Source organism: Nicotiana tabacum, chromosome 19 (assembly GCF_000715075.1).
Source record: "Nicotiana tabacum cultivar K326 chromosome 19, ASM71507v2, whole genome shotgun sequence".
Lineage (NCBI taxonomy): Eukaryota > Viridiplantae > Streptophyta > Magnoliopsida > Solanales > Solanaceae > Nicotiana > Nicotiana tabacum.
In genome coordinates, this window is record NC_134098.1 from 91,842,452 (window position 1) to 91,857,605 (window position 15,154).

Here is a 15,154-nt window from a genome sequence, read left to right on the forward strand (position 1 = left end):
CCCTCTGTCTGTTTATTCTCTGAAAAGTGATCAGCTACCCCAAGAAACTCTGTGTTAGGGGTCGTTAGAGGTTAGAACATAAGCCTAACTAACACTCCACCTCCAGAAAATGGATTAATATATATATATATATATATATATATATATATATATATAATACACTATTAAGGTCATATGCAAGGTAAATAAAAATAAATTTTAATGAGAAATACTAATTGATACTGATAGTAGTAACTAATTTCTATCACCGAATAAATTACATTTAATAAGAATTTACATAATTATCTTATGTAGCTTAAATCCCTTTCTTTAGCTAAGAAAACGTATGCCTAACATCTCTTTGGACTACGGATTATAAGAAAAGTAGTTTTAAACTCTCAAGCAACTGATTTGCATACGTTTAAATTAATGGCCAATCGGACATACGTAATTATTCGACCCACGTTATCACGAGTTTCCAGTTTAATGATTAATTAATTACTGTTAATCCAACTGAATTGTTATTGATGAATCGTTGGTGGCTTTGTCATGACTAATTTCTAAACGTTATTAGAATTTATAAAAATACATTAGAAGTCCTTGTTAAAGAAAAAAGAACAGCCGTTGCATTTAATATAGTTTTGAAAACACGGGGAATTGAAAAGCTGTTCTTTGGTGAGTCTTACTTAGATATATATATCTTACATTGTTACTTACCGTCAAATTCTATCATTATTTTCTTTTTATCTGAATTTGAAACTTACTATGCATTACTATACTCCTAAGTGAAGTTAATTAAATAAAATAACACTGCAGAAATGATTTGAATGTTAAAAGAATTAAAGAAAGGGACCCTACAGTAGTGGATCATGTGGTCTTAGGTTTCGTTTGAATAGGGAAATAGCTTTATTTTTTAATAAATGAAAAATAATTAGTTTTGCATTTATTTCGGTTGAAAAATCCACGAACTTAAAGAATTGATTTTCTATAAAAGAAAAACTGACAGTTTAAGTGATCAACTAACTAATTAGTTTTCATAAACAAACATGATGGGTTTCTCTATCTGTTAGGATTTTGACCATACGGAAAATTAATCAAATATGAAATCTTGAATCTTACACAGGGATCGGTTGACATATTCTAGATCAGACTAAGATCGAGCAAATAGTTTTGCATTATATATCTCTCAAAGAACAGAAAATCTTTGAATATTGAAACCATATAATTCGAACAACAGATCTATATCCAATAAATTGATCATGAGTTATTACAATCAACCTCCTCCAGTTGGTGTCCCTCCCCCTCAAGGTAACAAATTTTCTTTAATATTGTTTGTTGTGTTCTTTATGATATTCTCGGAAATATATTGCATCTAATGGAATATATATGGATGTGAAAATAAATAAATAGGATATCCACCAAAGGATGCATATGGGTATCCTCCTCAGGGATACCCACAAGGTTATCCTCCACAACCACAAGGTTATCCTCCTCCGCCGTACGGGGCCCCTCAGTACGCGGCTCCGCCCCCTCAAAAGAACTCATCTGCCACCACCGGCGTCATGACTGGCTGGTACATATATGCCCCTCCCCCCATACTCCCTCCTATCTGAATATTAATTCTTACGTTTGTGCATGCATGCATGATGCAACTCGATTGTCAGAAGCGGATCTAGGATTTAAATCTTGTGGGTTCAACTTTTAAAGTTTTTAGGTTTGAACTCATTATATTTTTAAAGTTATGGGTTCATATCTATTATTTTTGTAATTTTAATAAATTTTTACATATAAAATTTTACTCCGCGTCAAAAGTTATGAGTTCAGTTGAACCTATTGATACTACACTACATCCGCGCCGGTTGTCGTCTTGCGTGTCCGCGTCATCTTGTTCGTTGGCTTGCATGGACTGGATATGTGTGATCTTACATTTTTCTGGATTTGGATCTAAGAAAGTTAGACATATCTAGGAATTAAAATTGATGTGTTCGACTTTTAAGGTTCATAGTAACATTATATGGTTCATATAATATTTGTTGAAGTTATAGTGAAAATTCACATATATATCTATGATGCGTCGAAATACCAAGTTCGGATGAACCCACTGCCTCGGAGCTTTATCTGCCACCGCTTGGACGTCCAACAATAAATAGGGGTGGAGCTATATATATGTATCGAAGATCCTTTGTCCAAAAATTATACTATGTATAAATATATCTATATATATATATATATATATATATATATATATATATATATAGGTAAACGACCCTTGATATTAGGAAGTTTCTAGTTTCGTGACAAAGATGGTAAAAAAATTACTTTAGGTTATAAGTTTAAATCTCAGATGTTAGCATTCTTGCAAGTTTTCAAATCTCTTTATCTTAAAATCCCCCTGACTCCACTCTTTGCATGGAATATAATCCCCGGGCAAGAGAGCTGCTGTCTAGCCTGTGGATGAGGAATTCTGCCAATGACAATGGTGGAAGATTGAACGATTTGAACTTATCTGCTACGTATTTTTATTTTTTTGGCTAATAGGATTATTCTAAAGTACTACAGTATCTGAATCGATCTATATGTTGTTTCTAGTCTAACAATAGCTAATAAATTGTAATCTTAATATATATGTTTAGCGTTGTTGCATGTGTCTTCATTAATTTTACCATTCAGTGTACCTAGCAGGCTAACACATTAATTTCCCTCGTAACTCTTTCTATTTTCAGAAGACAGAGAAAACTAATCGATTTTTTGTTGATATTGTTTTTGCAGTCTGGCTGCTGTGTGCTGTTGCTGCCTCTTAGATGCGTGCTTTTGATAACCTACGGAGTTGTGAATCAAAATGACATGCACTAGCTAGTATATATGGTCCTCTGTGGATCACAGGATCTAGCCTTTTCCTTTTTGTGCCTTGTTCTTTATAAATATTTTGGACCTCCATTTGAGAATATATATGATCGAGTTAATTCCATATAGCTCAAGACATTCAATGCAAGTGTGTCTATTCACCAAATTGTAGGTCATGTGTTATTTTAAGAGATCTTATTGTCATGGTCAATAGAGCGTGATAGAATCGACATGAGTTTAACTTTTATGCACTAATGTTGTGGTATAATAAATTATGGGAAGGTGAAGTTAGCGTAGAGAATGTGAAAACGCTCCTCTACTAATTTTTTTGATCATGTTGAGCTAATTTGGATACAGCCAATTTCTTGCATCATATGGTATGGTTATACGTAAAATGTAAGCAGCGCTCATCTGTTCGTGGGTGATACATAGTCATTTGCTCGCTTTCTTGGCAAAAAGTTAACTTTGGTAAAGTAAAATCGCGTATTTTTGTTCTTATGAACAGATGTTAGAATCTCTAGTAAAGAATTTCAATTTCATTTTTGAGTTGTTGGAACTTGGAACTCTTGACATCTACTCTGTTCTTTCTATCATCCCAAGTTACGTAAGAGGTGAAACCAGGATTTGAAGTTTATGGGTTCGAGAATCTAATCTTCAAGTTACTAGGTTCTAGATTAATAAATCGTACTTGTTCGATGAATTTTTTAAAACAAATATACGGTTTGGAGGTTCGGCATAACCCGTAATTCATGTTCCAGCTCCGCCCTAGTCACATTATCCAAATCTATAGTCTTCCAAAATTCACCGTTAGCAATATTGTTAGAATACAAGGAACTTGTGGCTAGTACTGAAATATATAACAAGAGAAAATTAAATGTTTTTTAATTGACCGGAATACCCCTATTATCAGACATAAGAATTAGAGTGGTCATGGACTAATAGAAGTAATCGGATTGGAAAAATCAATCTTTTTTAGCTTCTCTGACATGGAGATCGATAATTGGTTATGATGTAATACCTTTATATCAAAATACACTGTTTTTTTTTCCTTTTGCACTAGACTAGATGACACATTGCTATAGTTCAGAACAATTATGTCATTTTATCTATCTATATATGTGTGTGTTATATAGTATTAAAACTTGCCATAACCAAAAACAATTGTCATAACTAAAGCTACTAAATACTGACATGCAGGCTGAAATGTTAGGCTGGTACATAGTAGGAATTAAAGTTGCAAAACCTTTAAATAATGAAATTGACTCAAGGAAATTCTCAACGCGCTTCTCTATGAGATAAAAGTAAGAATGAAACTCGAGCATATATATATATACTCAAGGAAATTCTCAACGCGCTTCTCTATGAGATAAAAGTAAGAATGAAACTCGAGCATATATATATATACTCAAGGAAATTCTCAACGCGGTGAATCAATCATAAGAGGTTGTTAAAAAAGGTCTGTTGCTTGCCCGAGTAGGGGAAGGGATTGACCTAAGGCAAGGTTTACTTATCCCACTCTAGTGCTGGTAGGAAGCCTCCTTTCGAGTAGTCTCATAGGTCAGACCGGTTCCAACCATTCTTGCTAAGGCTCCTAGCGAAAGATCAAACTTAAGAGTAAGAAAAATTTCTTGTCTTAGACTTAGATAGCAGTTGCAAGTTTAAAGACCAGCAGCGAGGGGAAGACTTTTGTAGAGAAGTTTAGACAGGTTGACTCCTTTTTTGAGAATTCTTTATAGAAAGAAGAGAGGGAGGAGATCGAAACGAAATACTTGTATCGAACGAGCCCCTATCTCAATTACAAGTAAGGAGCTATTACCCTATGCCTATGGTCTTCGTTCCTTACACGATAGATTGAGAGCCAGATTGAGATGCCCTATCGAGGGAGTCTCCAGCTCTACATCTATCTACTATTAAGAAAGGAAGGGGATAGGGTTTGAGTTACCCAGCTCAGTAACAAACAAGGTTCGGAGAACAACCTAATTACGAAAGAACCCCTGTTGATTCGCCAAAGATCTACAAGCCAGGATTCTAGAGAAAGAGATGCTATTAAGGATACTTTAACAGAACCTTAGGACTTATCTTGAGTTGGGCATCCCTGACTCCATTCCTGACTAGAGAAGGGAATGCGGTGAATCACCAGTTTGGATCGAAGAATAGGCACCCACGAATTAGCAGCATATTTGCGGGATCTATGCATATAAGAAGCCACCATTCCTGATTTTGTCATTGTTCCTTTCTTCATTTGTAGCTGTCTGGCTAATTGTTTAAAAGGACTTAAATCTTCTAAAATTCTTGTATTATCTTCCTTTTGGATATTGTATCCATCCAATATTTGCTGAATATTATCCAAAATATCTTGGCCATATAATTTGCCTTGGGGTCTTTTGGAGTAATTTGGTCCAGAATTTTGTATAAAAAAAACTCTGTTCAGACAAGAGAATCATTCTGCTGTATTATTAACTTTTATATCCCATTTCATTATCGAGGGGATAGAGAATTCTATAAAGAAATATATTGTAGCCATTCCTGGGAAGAAGATATCTTCTTTTTGAAAACTAATTATTTTAGGAGATATTTCTACCCATTGAGTATATAAACTCTTGAATTGTTCTGGCAGTACTTCTATAGATGGACCATATAATATCCACCAATTATAAAACCAATTTGGGATTTGTTGTACATATATATTTGAACAAAGCTTGATAAACCAAGAATGCTTTCTATTAGTATTTTCGTGTAAAAGGATTTTATTAAAACCTTTCACATAGTCCCAATAATTAAACTTCATTCGCATTTTTTGTTCTTGATGGATATAATCCCTTTATTTAAAAGTGCTAATTCCTCATTCCTCTGGAACTATAATTCTTTTCACTATAATTTTTGAGAAGTTATAAACTCTTTTTGTATTAGCCGGATAAAAGTGTTGAATTTCAACTGACCCTACCGAAGTTAAAGCAAGTTCATAATGCATTCTATACTTGTATGAAAGTGTAGCATATGATGCTGTATCAAAATACCTTGTCATAAGTTGCCAAGGATTTTCTTTCCATTTTAGATTAGAATATTCGAGTAGAGTTATTAACTCTTCCTTTTTATTCTGGTTATAAACCTCAACTGTTTCATGACTATCCTCTATTAATGCTAAGGAATATGAAGGATTGGAGGTATTACCTTGCTTGGATTTCATAAAATCCATGAATTATTTATACATGGGATGATTTGTATTTATCCCTGAAGAACTTGCAATATAAGTATTTATTAACTGTTGATTTCCCATTTGGGCTATAATCTTTCCTCTTTCGTATGAAGGTGCTTCTCTTTCTCTTCCTCGGGAAGACTTAAACTGTGGCCTCATTATCTGCATAATTTATTTTTAAAAAATGACTAGGTTAGATATTCTCTCGTGAGAAAATCAGGAAGACTATTATCTGATCCTTTTTTGTAAATTATATCAAAATCAAAAGGAGCTAATAGTGCTTGCCATCTTGCAAACATTTATTTTGACACATCATGTTTAAAATCTTTATTAAAGATAAATTTAGCTGCTTGGCAATCAGTTCTTATTAAGAACTTCTGATTATGTAAATCAGTCTCGAATTTCATAACACATTTTACTATAGCAAGTATTTCTTTAGCTACAGTAGCATAATTTTTTTGGGAGTTATTCCATTTTCCGAATAAAATTGAACAAGATACTCTCTCTTATCAATTGGAGAGTATTGTTTTAATATTTTCCCATAACCAATATTAGACGCATTAGTTTCTACTATCTTTGCCTAACTTGGGTTGGCAAGAGTTAAACATGGAAGATTATTAACCTTCTATTTAATTCTTTTGACTGATTCTATATGACTATCAGTCCATGGTTTTGGATTCTTTTTCAATCTATCATAAAGAATAGCAGTATCTTTAGCAATATCACATATAAAAGGGGAGATATAATTTAAACTTCCTAAAATTCTTTGAAGTTGAATTTTATCAGTAATTATATCAGGAAATTTAGAAACAAATTTAATACTTCTATTAATAGGAATAATTCTTCCTTTTTCAATATTATGTCCAAGAAATCTGATATTTATTTGAAAAAGAGCCATTTTTGGTTTAGATATAACTAATCCATTCTGAATTATAATTTTTCTAAATAAATCAAGATGCTTGAAATGTAATTCAATATTTTTTGAAAATACCCATATATCATCTATATAAACAATTATAAATTTTGTATAAGATATGAAAATATCATTCATAATTTTTTGAAATTCAGAAATGGCATCTTTTAAACCAAAAGGCATAACATTCCACTCATATTGACCCATAGGGACATTAAAAGCAGTTTTATACTTATCAGTATCAGATATTTGAATTTGTCAATATCCAGATTTTAAATCAAATTTGAAAAATATAATTGCATCATGTAATCTATCTAATAAATTCTTTTTATTAGGGATGTGATATCTAATCTATTTTAAAACTTTATTAAGGGGTTTATAATTGATAACTAATCTTGGAACACATCTCTCTTGTTCCGCATGTTTATTAACATAAAAAACAGTACAAGACTATTTGGACTTTGAGAGTCTTATTAAACCCTTTTGTTGTAAGGAATCTATTTCTTTTTTACATAATTCTAAATAATTGGAATTCATTTGACAAAGCCTAGCCTTTGTAGGGATATTACCCTCAGAGAAGTCTTCTTCATAAGGAAGACTCACAACATATTTTTTTCTATTCCAAAATTGGTTCGAATAATCACCACATATTTGTAATGAAAATTAATTTTGTAACAAATCAATTTTATTAATTAACTTAGGATTTTTCAAATCCTGTTCAATAGTAAGAGAACAAATTTTATTTTTTAAAAAATCAATTTGTTGAACTCTAGAAGAAATATTTTTGAAAATTATCTCATTCAAAAATCTTTGAATAGGATGCATTATTTTATGAAAGGATGTTACCCCTAATATATCATCCTAATGGATATCTTTTACCAAAACAAAGCTTTCAGGAATACAAACATTGTCTTAAAATATAAAAGCTTTAGGTAATTTATAAGAAATACCCATTTGGCCACCACTAACATTTTTTAATCTGTGTGTGGTTTTATGAAAATATCTAGAAGGTATTACTCCTTCTTTTATACAACTTAAGTCTGCTCCACTATAAAATAAAGCAACAAATTCTTTTTTGAAATTATAGTCAATTAAAAGAGATATTTTTATTAAAAGCTTTTGAGTAGTAAAATAATGGAGTTTTTGTAATAATTCATCTTCTGCATAATTAGTGGTTCCTAATAATTTATCTGCTGACGTTTTCTCATCGTCTGCTTTTTCAGTAATATCAACATCGAATTCTTCTTCAAGATTAGAGTTTTCTAATTTAAAAACTCTTTTTGTCTAAGGCTACATTTGAAGCCTTTAAATCAGAGATTTCTCTTTTGATATTATTAATCTCAATATTTAAATCCTGGACAGTAGTAAGTCTATCAGGTAATGATTTTTCTCTAATCATTTTCTTTATATCAAACATTATAAAGGGTCCTTTTCGAGACAGAATAGTTGGAATCTCTGTAGAGGGTATTTCTTCTATTTTGTTACCTACTTATGAAGTTGTAGGTAATTTGTCTAATATTTGAGATCTTAATTCAGGCTCTTTGATAACTCTTAGGAGTTTTATAATACTATCATTCGTTAAGACATTGGGGGGTCGTTTGGTAGGGTGTATAAGAATAGTGCGGAATAAGGTGTATTAGTAATGCATGGATTAATAATACACGAGTTAGTAATGCAAGTATTAGTTATGCAGATATTATTCTTTATCTACTTTTTGGTGTGGTGCATTAAAATTATAATGCATTGCATAATTTTTAAGAAAAATAGTTGTTTACAAAAATGCCCTCCATATTCTCAAGCTTTAAGGGATTTTAAGTATAATTTTGTCTTTAACCAATCTAATGCGTGCATTAGTAGCCTTGGTATTACTAATGCCATGGTTTTCTATGCATTACTTATACATAGGATAATACCAAGTATGATGTATAACTAATACAAGTATTTGTTATACACAAGTTGAAAAAATGTACCAAATAATGTATTAGTAATGCATAAAGCTAATGATTGCATTATTTTTTCTAATACCTCTTACCAAACCACTCTTGATATTCATACCTTTATATTGGGAATAAAAATTATAAAGGTCATCATCAGTGTCACAACACTATATATATATATATATATAAATAAGGAAGCTAACAAAGTCACATACGCTTTAGCTAAGTATGGGTTCGTGGACTCTTTTGAAAGGCTAACGTTGTATTATGAAATACTTTTGTTTATGTTATCATCTTTCCTTGCAACTCACTTGTGTGACTTCACTTGACTTTTTGTTGTTATTGCGGTGTTATCATCTTGTATATATGATCATTGACCGACAACATATTTTTGGAAGATTTGACTAAATAATATATATTTAATTTTCATATATAAATCCTTATAACTAAAAAAAAGAACACTAATGAAATAAGTCCAAAAAAATAGCAGGACGAATATATCAAACAAGACGAGAGAGGAAAATACAAATAGCTTATGCACATGCCGATATAAAATCAAATACGCTGGGGCAAATATGATGTAATTTGGAAAATGTAATGTATGAAGCTTTTAAAAAAAAGTAGTAGTCATTAGGAAAAAAGAAAAAGAGAAAAGGAGTGTAACATTACAGAAAAGAAAAACAAAAAAACAAAAGAGAGAGAGAGAACATTACGTCTACGAGAAAAGTTATTATAGAAAATATATAAAAAGGGAAATTCAAATTCTTAGGCTTTTATCATTCTTTTCTGCAGATCCTCTTTGGTAATTCTCGATCTCATTCTGTTCTTCAATTTCCTCTCTTTCGATCATTTTTTTTTCTAATTGAGTTGTAATTTTCTTTTGACAATTCCTAGTTTATTGGCTAAACTAGGGTTTCGATTTGTGATTTTCCATAATTCAGCTTGAAGGTAATATATTTGTGAAATTTTAACCTCCTGAATATATCGGCTAAAACTAGGGTTTCTGTTTGTGATTCTCCGAAATTCAGTAAAAAGATGATATCTTTATGAAAATTTATCCTCTTTATGCTTGTGATTTTCCATAATTTGGCCTAAAAATGATGCTTTTATGAATTTTTATGTTCAAATGTTTCTGCAATCATTTGATTTCGCTAGAACACGTGGTTCATCTTGTGATCATAATTTATATTCATGAACTAGATTTCTGTTGAAATTTATTTGAATTTTTTTTTTTTGATCAAGACCTTAGGGATTAAAGCTTGTACATGTTAAGTTTGTTCTTCAGCCAAAAAAATAATCTGTTGAAATTTAGGATTCACAAGGGACTGCAATGTAATTAAGCAGATGCTTGGTTTTACTCGAAATTTTCTATTGGAATGATTCTAATATTGTATAGGCCATGTTTGTTTTTATGATTGATTTGCCTGTATTTAAAGCTATAATAGGATTTGTTAAGCGTGCGCAAAAGGAATTAGCTTGAGGTATTCAGAGCAATGCACAACATAAAGTGAAAGATTCACGTTAAACACTTGAAGAACTTTTCGAAGACAAGCTATTTGCTCCTTGAATTCCATTTTTCAATTTCAGGAATTTTATAATATTAACGCCTTTGCTGAATGATTACCGCTCATGCCTGTTGGGAGTGGTCATGACTCTGGAACAATAGCTTTGTGCATGGAATTAGGTGATCTGAATGCAAATGTGTTATAAGAGGCATGAGTGAGTATGGTGTATCTTCTCCGGCACCAATTACATATTTCTTTTGAGGCAGTTTCCATGTTTTGTACTAGACTGTCGTTAATAGCTTAGTTTTGCTTATGTGAGTTTATGTTGCTTGTCCAGATATATAATTCCATTCTGCATCTTACTTATTGTCCATCATCTTCTTCTGTGTTTTTGACACATTTTTATGGTTTTCTGATCAGGTTGTTCTGAAGGCTAATTTCTAAATACTTGGATGGGTGCTCCTAAACAGAAGTGGACTCCAGAAGAAGAAGCTGCTCTTAAAGCAGGGGTCCGGAAGCATGGACCAGGAAAATGGCGGACGATCCTAAAGGACCCAGAATTTAGCGGAGTGTTGTGCTTGCGTTCAAATGTAGATCTAAAGGTCGAATTTCCCTCCTTTTCTTTTAGGACAAAATTCTCTTTTGGTGAGAGGAAGCTCTAGTGTCATTTGAGTCGATGAACGTTACATAACTTAATTTTTTCTTAGCTATTTATTTATGCATGAAATGTTAATTTGTCTTTGTTGATGCTGTTCAGGACAAGTGGAGGAACATGAGTGTGATGGCAAATGGCTGGGGTTCTAGAGAGAAAGCAAGGCTGGCTCTCAAAGGAATGAATCAAACTCGTAAACAGGATGAGAATTCTTTAGCTCTTATCATTGAGGCTCAAAGTGATGAGGAAATTGTTGAAGCAAGGCTAGCTACTACTTCTAGTGGTTCTCCACAGATTGGTGGGTCAAAAAGATCTATCATAAGGTCAAACCTTGCTCATTACCTGTTACAGCATGACTATTGTAGCCTTCTACATTTGCTTGTGCTAACGAATATAGTTAAATCTTGGCTTCTGCATGATCTCAAATTTTGGTAGTTTTAATTATTTTCACATTCTACACATGTTATGTCCAAGTAACAATTCTTGTTTAGTTTTTAGCATTCCGACGATGGTAGATGGCTAAAAGTTGTCCTAGCCTTTTCATAAGTTTGTTAAGTTCCATCTTTTTGGGTCTTATTTTTCTTGCTGGAAAGACGACATCTTAAAGTGGTGCTGCTTTGCTACTATTATAGGTTGGATAATCTTATAATGGAGGCTATAAGCAACTTGAAGGAGCCAGGTGGTTCCAACAAGACTACTATAGCTACATACATAGAGGTACTCATCTTCTTGTTGAGTTTAATGTGCGAAAAATAAGACACTCGCACGACGGACTATTAGCTAAGCGATAAAGGGCACTGGGGCTATGGCGGGATTAACCACATTTGTATGTTTCGGAATTTAGAGCAGTATTGCCTAGTTATAATGCACAATGCTCTTACTTAGGGCGTCTAACATGTTTTGGAATTTTGAAATCTTGCTTGTTGTGCAACCAATAACGTTCTGAATGGTGTTTGCGGTTTGCGCTTCTTAGTTCTTACTAAGTATGAGCTTTTCTTGAAACTCATTAATTATAGTATTTGGCTTTTTCCATGTGCAGTCGTTTATTCTTTATGTGTGGCGTGACACAAGTTTTTTAAGCATCTGACTATTGGGACTAGCCATGTAGGGTTTTTGTCTAAGATAGCTAGTGGCAATGTTGTGTCTTACTATTTCGCTTTTCAGTGTAGGTCCTATTTACTAGCTATCGCTTTTGCTTTGTATCTTTCTTCTAGATTTCATGGTGTTCCTATTTTTCTTATAATTGTTGTGGTGATACTAATATTGTCTCCCTTTGCTTTACATCTTTCTTCTGAATTTCATGGTGTTCCTATTTTTCCTATTATTGCTGTTGTGATACTAACATTGTCTCCTTTTTGTCCTTTTGTCTTTTTCTTTTTTTTGAGCCGAGGGTCTTTCGGAAACAACCTCTCTACTCCTTCGGGGTAGGGGTAAGGTCTGCGTACACACTACCCTCCCCAGACCCTATTAGTGGGATTTTATTGGGTTGTTGTTGTTGTTGTTGTTGTTGTTGATGACTATTGGCACTCACAACAGTAGATCAACTGCATAGAATTGTACGAGTCTAATTTTGTCAAATAATTTTAAAGTATAGATGGGCCGTGGTTTAGCATCCTGTTTAGTATGAACTGAATGTTACCTTCTATGATTGTAACATTAATCTGATGGTTCTATATCTTACTTCTCTACGTTAAGAGATTGGCTCCAAAGTAAGGCGCCATGTGATAAACTTTAGATAATGCATAACTGTCAACTTTCATGAAATCTCAATTCTTAGCAGAAGTTATAAATTATCGCGACATCTATCAGTCTATTATACTCAGTACTTTTGATATCTTGTAGGATCAATACTGGGCACCTCCAAACTTTAAAAGGCTACTTTCAGCGAAACTGAAGTATTTAACTGCAACTGGGAGACTTATCAAGGTGATATTCAGTTTTGCATCACACTTAAATTGTTGTTTATCTTGCCCTCTTAGAGTGTGAAGCCAGTACGAACTCGTGGATTCAAATTCATGAATGATGATCAGTAGTTCAATTCATTCTGATTATGATAGTAAGTATGTTTATTTTTTTGTAGGTGAAGCGAAAGTATAGAATAGCACCGATGTCAGCATTATCTGATAGAAGAAGAATGCCTTCCATTCCTCTCTTGGAAAGCGGGCAGAGGATCTCGAATAGGGTTGATCGGGATGATATGAACATGCGTACTACTAAGGCTCAAGTAGATTTAGAGTTAGCTACGATGAGGAGTATGACACTTCAAGAGGCAGCAGCTTCTGCTGCACAAGCTGTTGCAGAAGCAGAAGCAGCCATAGAAGAAGCTGAGGAGGCTGCTAGAGTGGCTGAGGCTGCTGAGGCTGAAGCCGAAGCTGCACAAGCCTTTGCAAAAGCTGCAATGAAAACACTACAAGGGAGAAGCATTCCAAGGATGGTACGATATTTGTAGTATCAGTTCAGTTACTTGTTTTTTCTTGATTGCATCTACCATTCCCCCCGTCCCCCTTTCTTTTCTTTCTTTTCCTTGTAGGTGAGAGAATTTATCCTTTATCCTTTGGTGTTATTTTATTCAATGTCTAGGATCACTGCTTGAGACCCCTCAATGAACTTTAATTAACTTTTTGTATTCTTTGGTTGACCTTCCGCTTTACGACTATGATATTTCTCTAATCTAATTAATAGAAGTTGCTGCCGAATTCTCTCTATTTTAGACAAAACATTTAGTTGATCTCTGCAGAACAACTAGGAATCTGAGACTATCTTACTACAAGAACTGGTGTTATATTCCCCAGGACTATGACCCCAGTTTCTTAGTCAATGCATTTTGATAATGTAACATCTATTAAATCTTAACTAGTCTGTAGTTGAGAGCCTCTGCACCTAGTCAAACCTGTATATTAATGAAGAATTAGGAAGCTACAGGCACATATAAACAGTGAATTGTTTTGTCCTTATTTTTCATGAGAGATGCTTGGAACTAATGAATGTGTCTGCACTTTGTGGAGTTTTTTTTTAATCTTTTGAGGAAGAGAGCGCATTCCTACTTTTGCCATATGAGATCGATATTGGATTTCTTATCTTGTTCTCTTTTTTTTTTTTTTTTTTTTTTAAATCCATAATTTTCGCAAGGTAGTTGAGTTGTCTCCATGCAAAAATGTTATATTCTTGCTAATATGTTAGGGCATTATCACTAAGCATCCCCTATCCTGCTCTTACTGTTTCTGTCTCTGTAAATGTGCAGATGATACGTGCTTGATGGATCTTCCAGAGTCGAGGCTCGATATGTCACATAGAGCTTTGTTGGATGCTCTTCCAGTTTCTTATTTTTCAAATCGTAGCCAACTCGCTTGTTGGCTTGTAAATATGGTAAAAAGTTGTGGAAATGTATAATCCAGTGTTAGTGATAGTAAAGCCTTTCGAAATGTAGCATATTACATATTCATTCCCCCTCTTCACCAGCAGAACATGAGAAACCTTCAGGGAAATTATATAGTTTCAGACTTGTGATTTGTGAACTGTACTCAGTGGACGGAAACAGGGTTGAATTCACCTAGTTTTCTAGTCTTAGGGCCTCCCACAAGATCTGAACTAATGAAACCAAGAATTGACAATATATATGAATTTCATGTTCCAGTGAGTCAAGAAGCCTGAATTCTGAAATCAGTGTCACAATCAGAAACAGTATCTGGTAGTGTGTGTTGAAATGCAAACGGATAAGGGTCTGATTTGCCCCTCTACTATCATAAATAGGCCTTATTTACCCTCCGTTTACGTTTTCTATCAAAAATATCCTTACAGTTATACATTAGGTTCATATTTACCCTTACACGTTAAAATGGGTTACATTTGTCCTTAGTTATACTTTAAGATCATATTTACTCCTTTACTCTTCAAAAAGGGTTACATTTGTCCTTCGTTATACTTTCTTGAAATATTTATTCTTACAATTATACCCTATATTTACCCTCATTCGGTAGATCGCCATGTCCCACCTTTGTTTTCCTACATGGCGCCTATGTGGATTTCTTTTTCTTCCAATTTAAATATGGTCACCTATTTAAGATAATTTAACCCGCCCATCCAATTTAAATAAGACTTCATTAACTCCATTGTTGTGCAACTTCTTGT

At 33.3% G+C, this 15,154-nt stretch overlaps 1 protein-coding gene and 1 long non-coding RNA gene across 7 annotated transcripts; both read left to right on the forward strand.

Moving 5' to 3' along the window:
* Window positions 1-1,024: 1,024 nt before the first annotated feature.
* On the forward strand, window positions 1,025-2,992 carry LOC107797711 (uncharacterized). Its single transcript, XR_012703192.1, has 3 exons — window positions 1,025-1,287; window positions 1,390-1,552; window positions 2,749-2,992. It is a non-coding gene; the product is annotated as an uncharacterized LOC107797711 (long non-coding RNA).
* Window positions 2,993-9,511: 6,519 nt separating this feature from the next.
* LOC107797718 (telomere repeat-binding factor 1) lies at window positions 9,512-14,535 on the forward strand. Of its 6 annotated transcripts, none has more exons than XM_016620635.2 (8): window positions 9,513-9,671; window positions 10,457-10,588; window positions 10,795-10,976; window positions 11,132-11,349; window positions 11,659-11,743; window positions 12,869-12,952; window positions 13,107-13,460; window positions 14,268-14,535. In XM_016620635.2, the coding sequence occupies exons 3-8, from the start codon at window positions 10,827-10,829 to the stop codon at window positions 14,280-14,282; spliced, it is 906 nt and encodes a 301-aa protein (XP_016476121.2). In that variant the 5' UTR covers window positions 9,513-9,671; window positions 10,457-10,588; window positions 10,795-10,826; the 3' UTR covers window positions 14,283-14,535. The 6 variants fall into 6 exon arrangements, with proteins under 6 accessions (XP_016476125.2, XP_016476121.2, XP_016476126.2 ...); XM_016620636.2 differs by lacking the exon at window positions 9,513-9,671 and adding an exon at window positions 9,686-9,817; XM_016620639.2 differs by lacking the exon at window positions 10,457-10,588 and having other exon boundaries at window positions 9,512-9,671.
* The last annotated feature ends 619 nt before the right edge of the window (window positions 14,536-15,154 follow it).

Coding starts and splice junctions, on each gene's coding strand:
- LOC107797718 (XM_016620639.2), top strand. CDS start 10,827: ATGGGTGCTCCTAAACAGAAGTGGACTCCAGAAGAAGAAGCTGCTCTT. Junction 10,977..11,131: donor GTTCAAATGTAGATCTAAAG/GTCGAATTTCCC, acceptor GATGCTGTTCAG/GACAAGTGGAGGAACATGAG. Junction 12,953..13,106: donor CAACTGGGAGACTTATCAAG/GTGATATTCAGT, acceptor ATTTTTTTGTAG/GTGAAGCGAAAGTATAGAAT.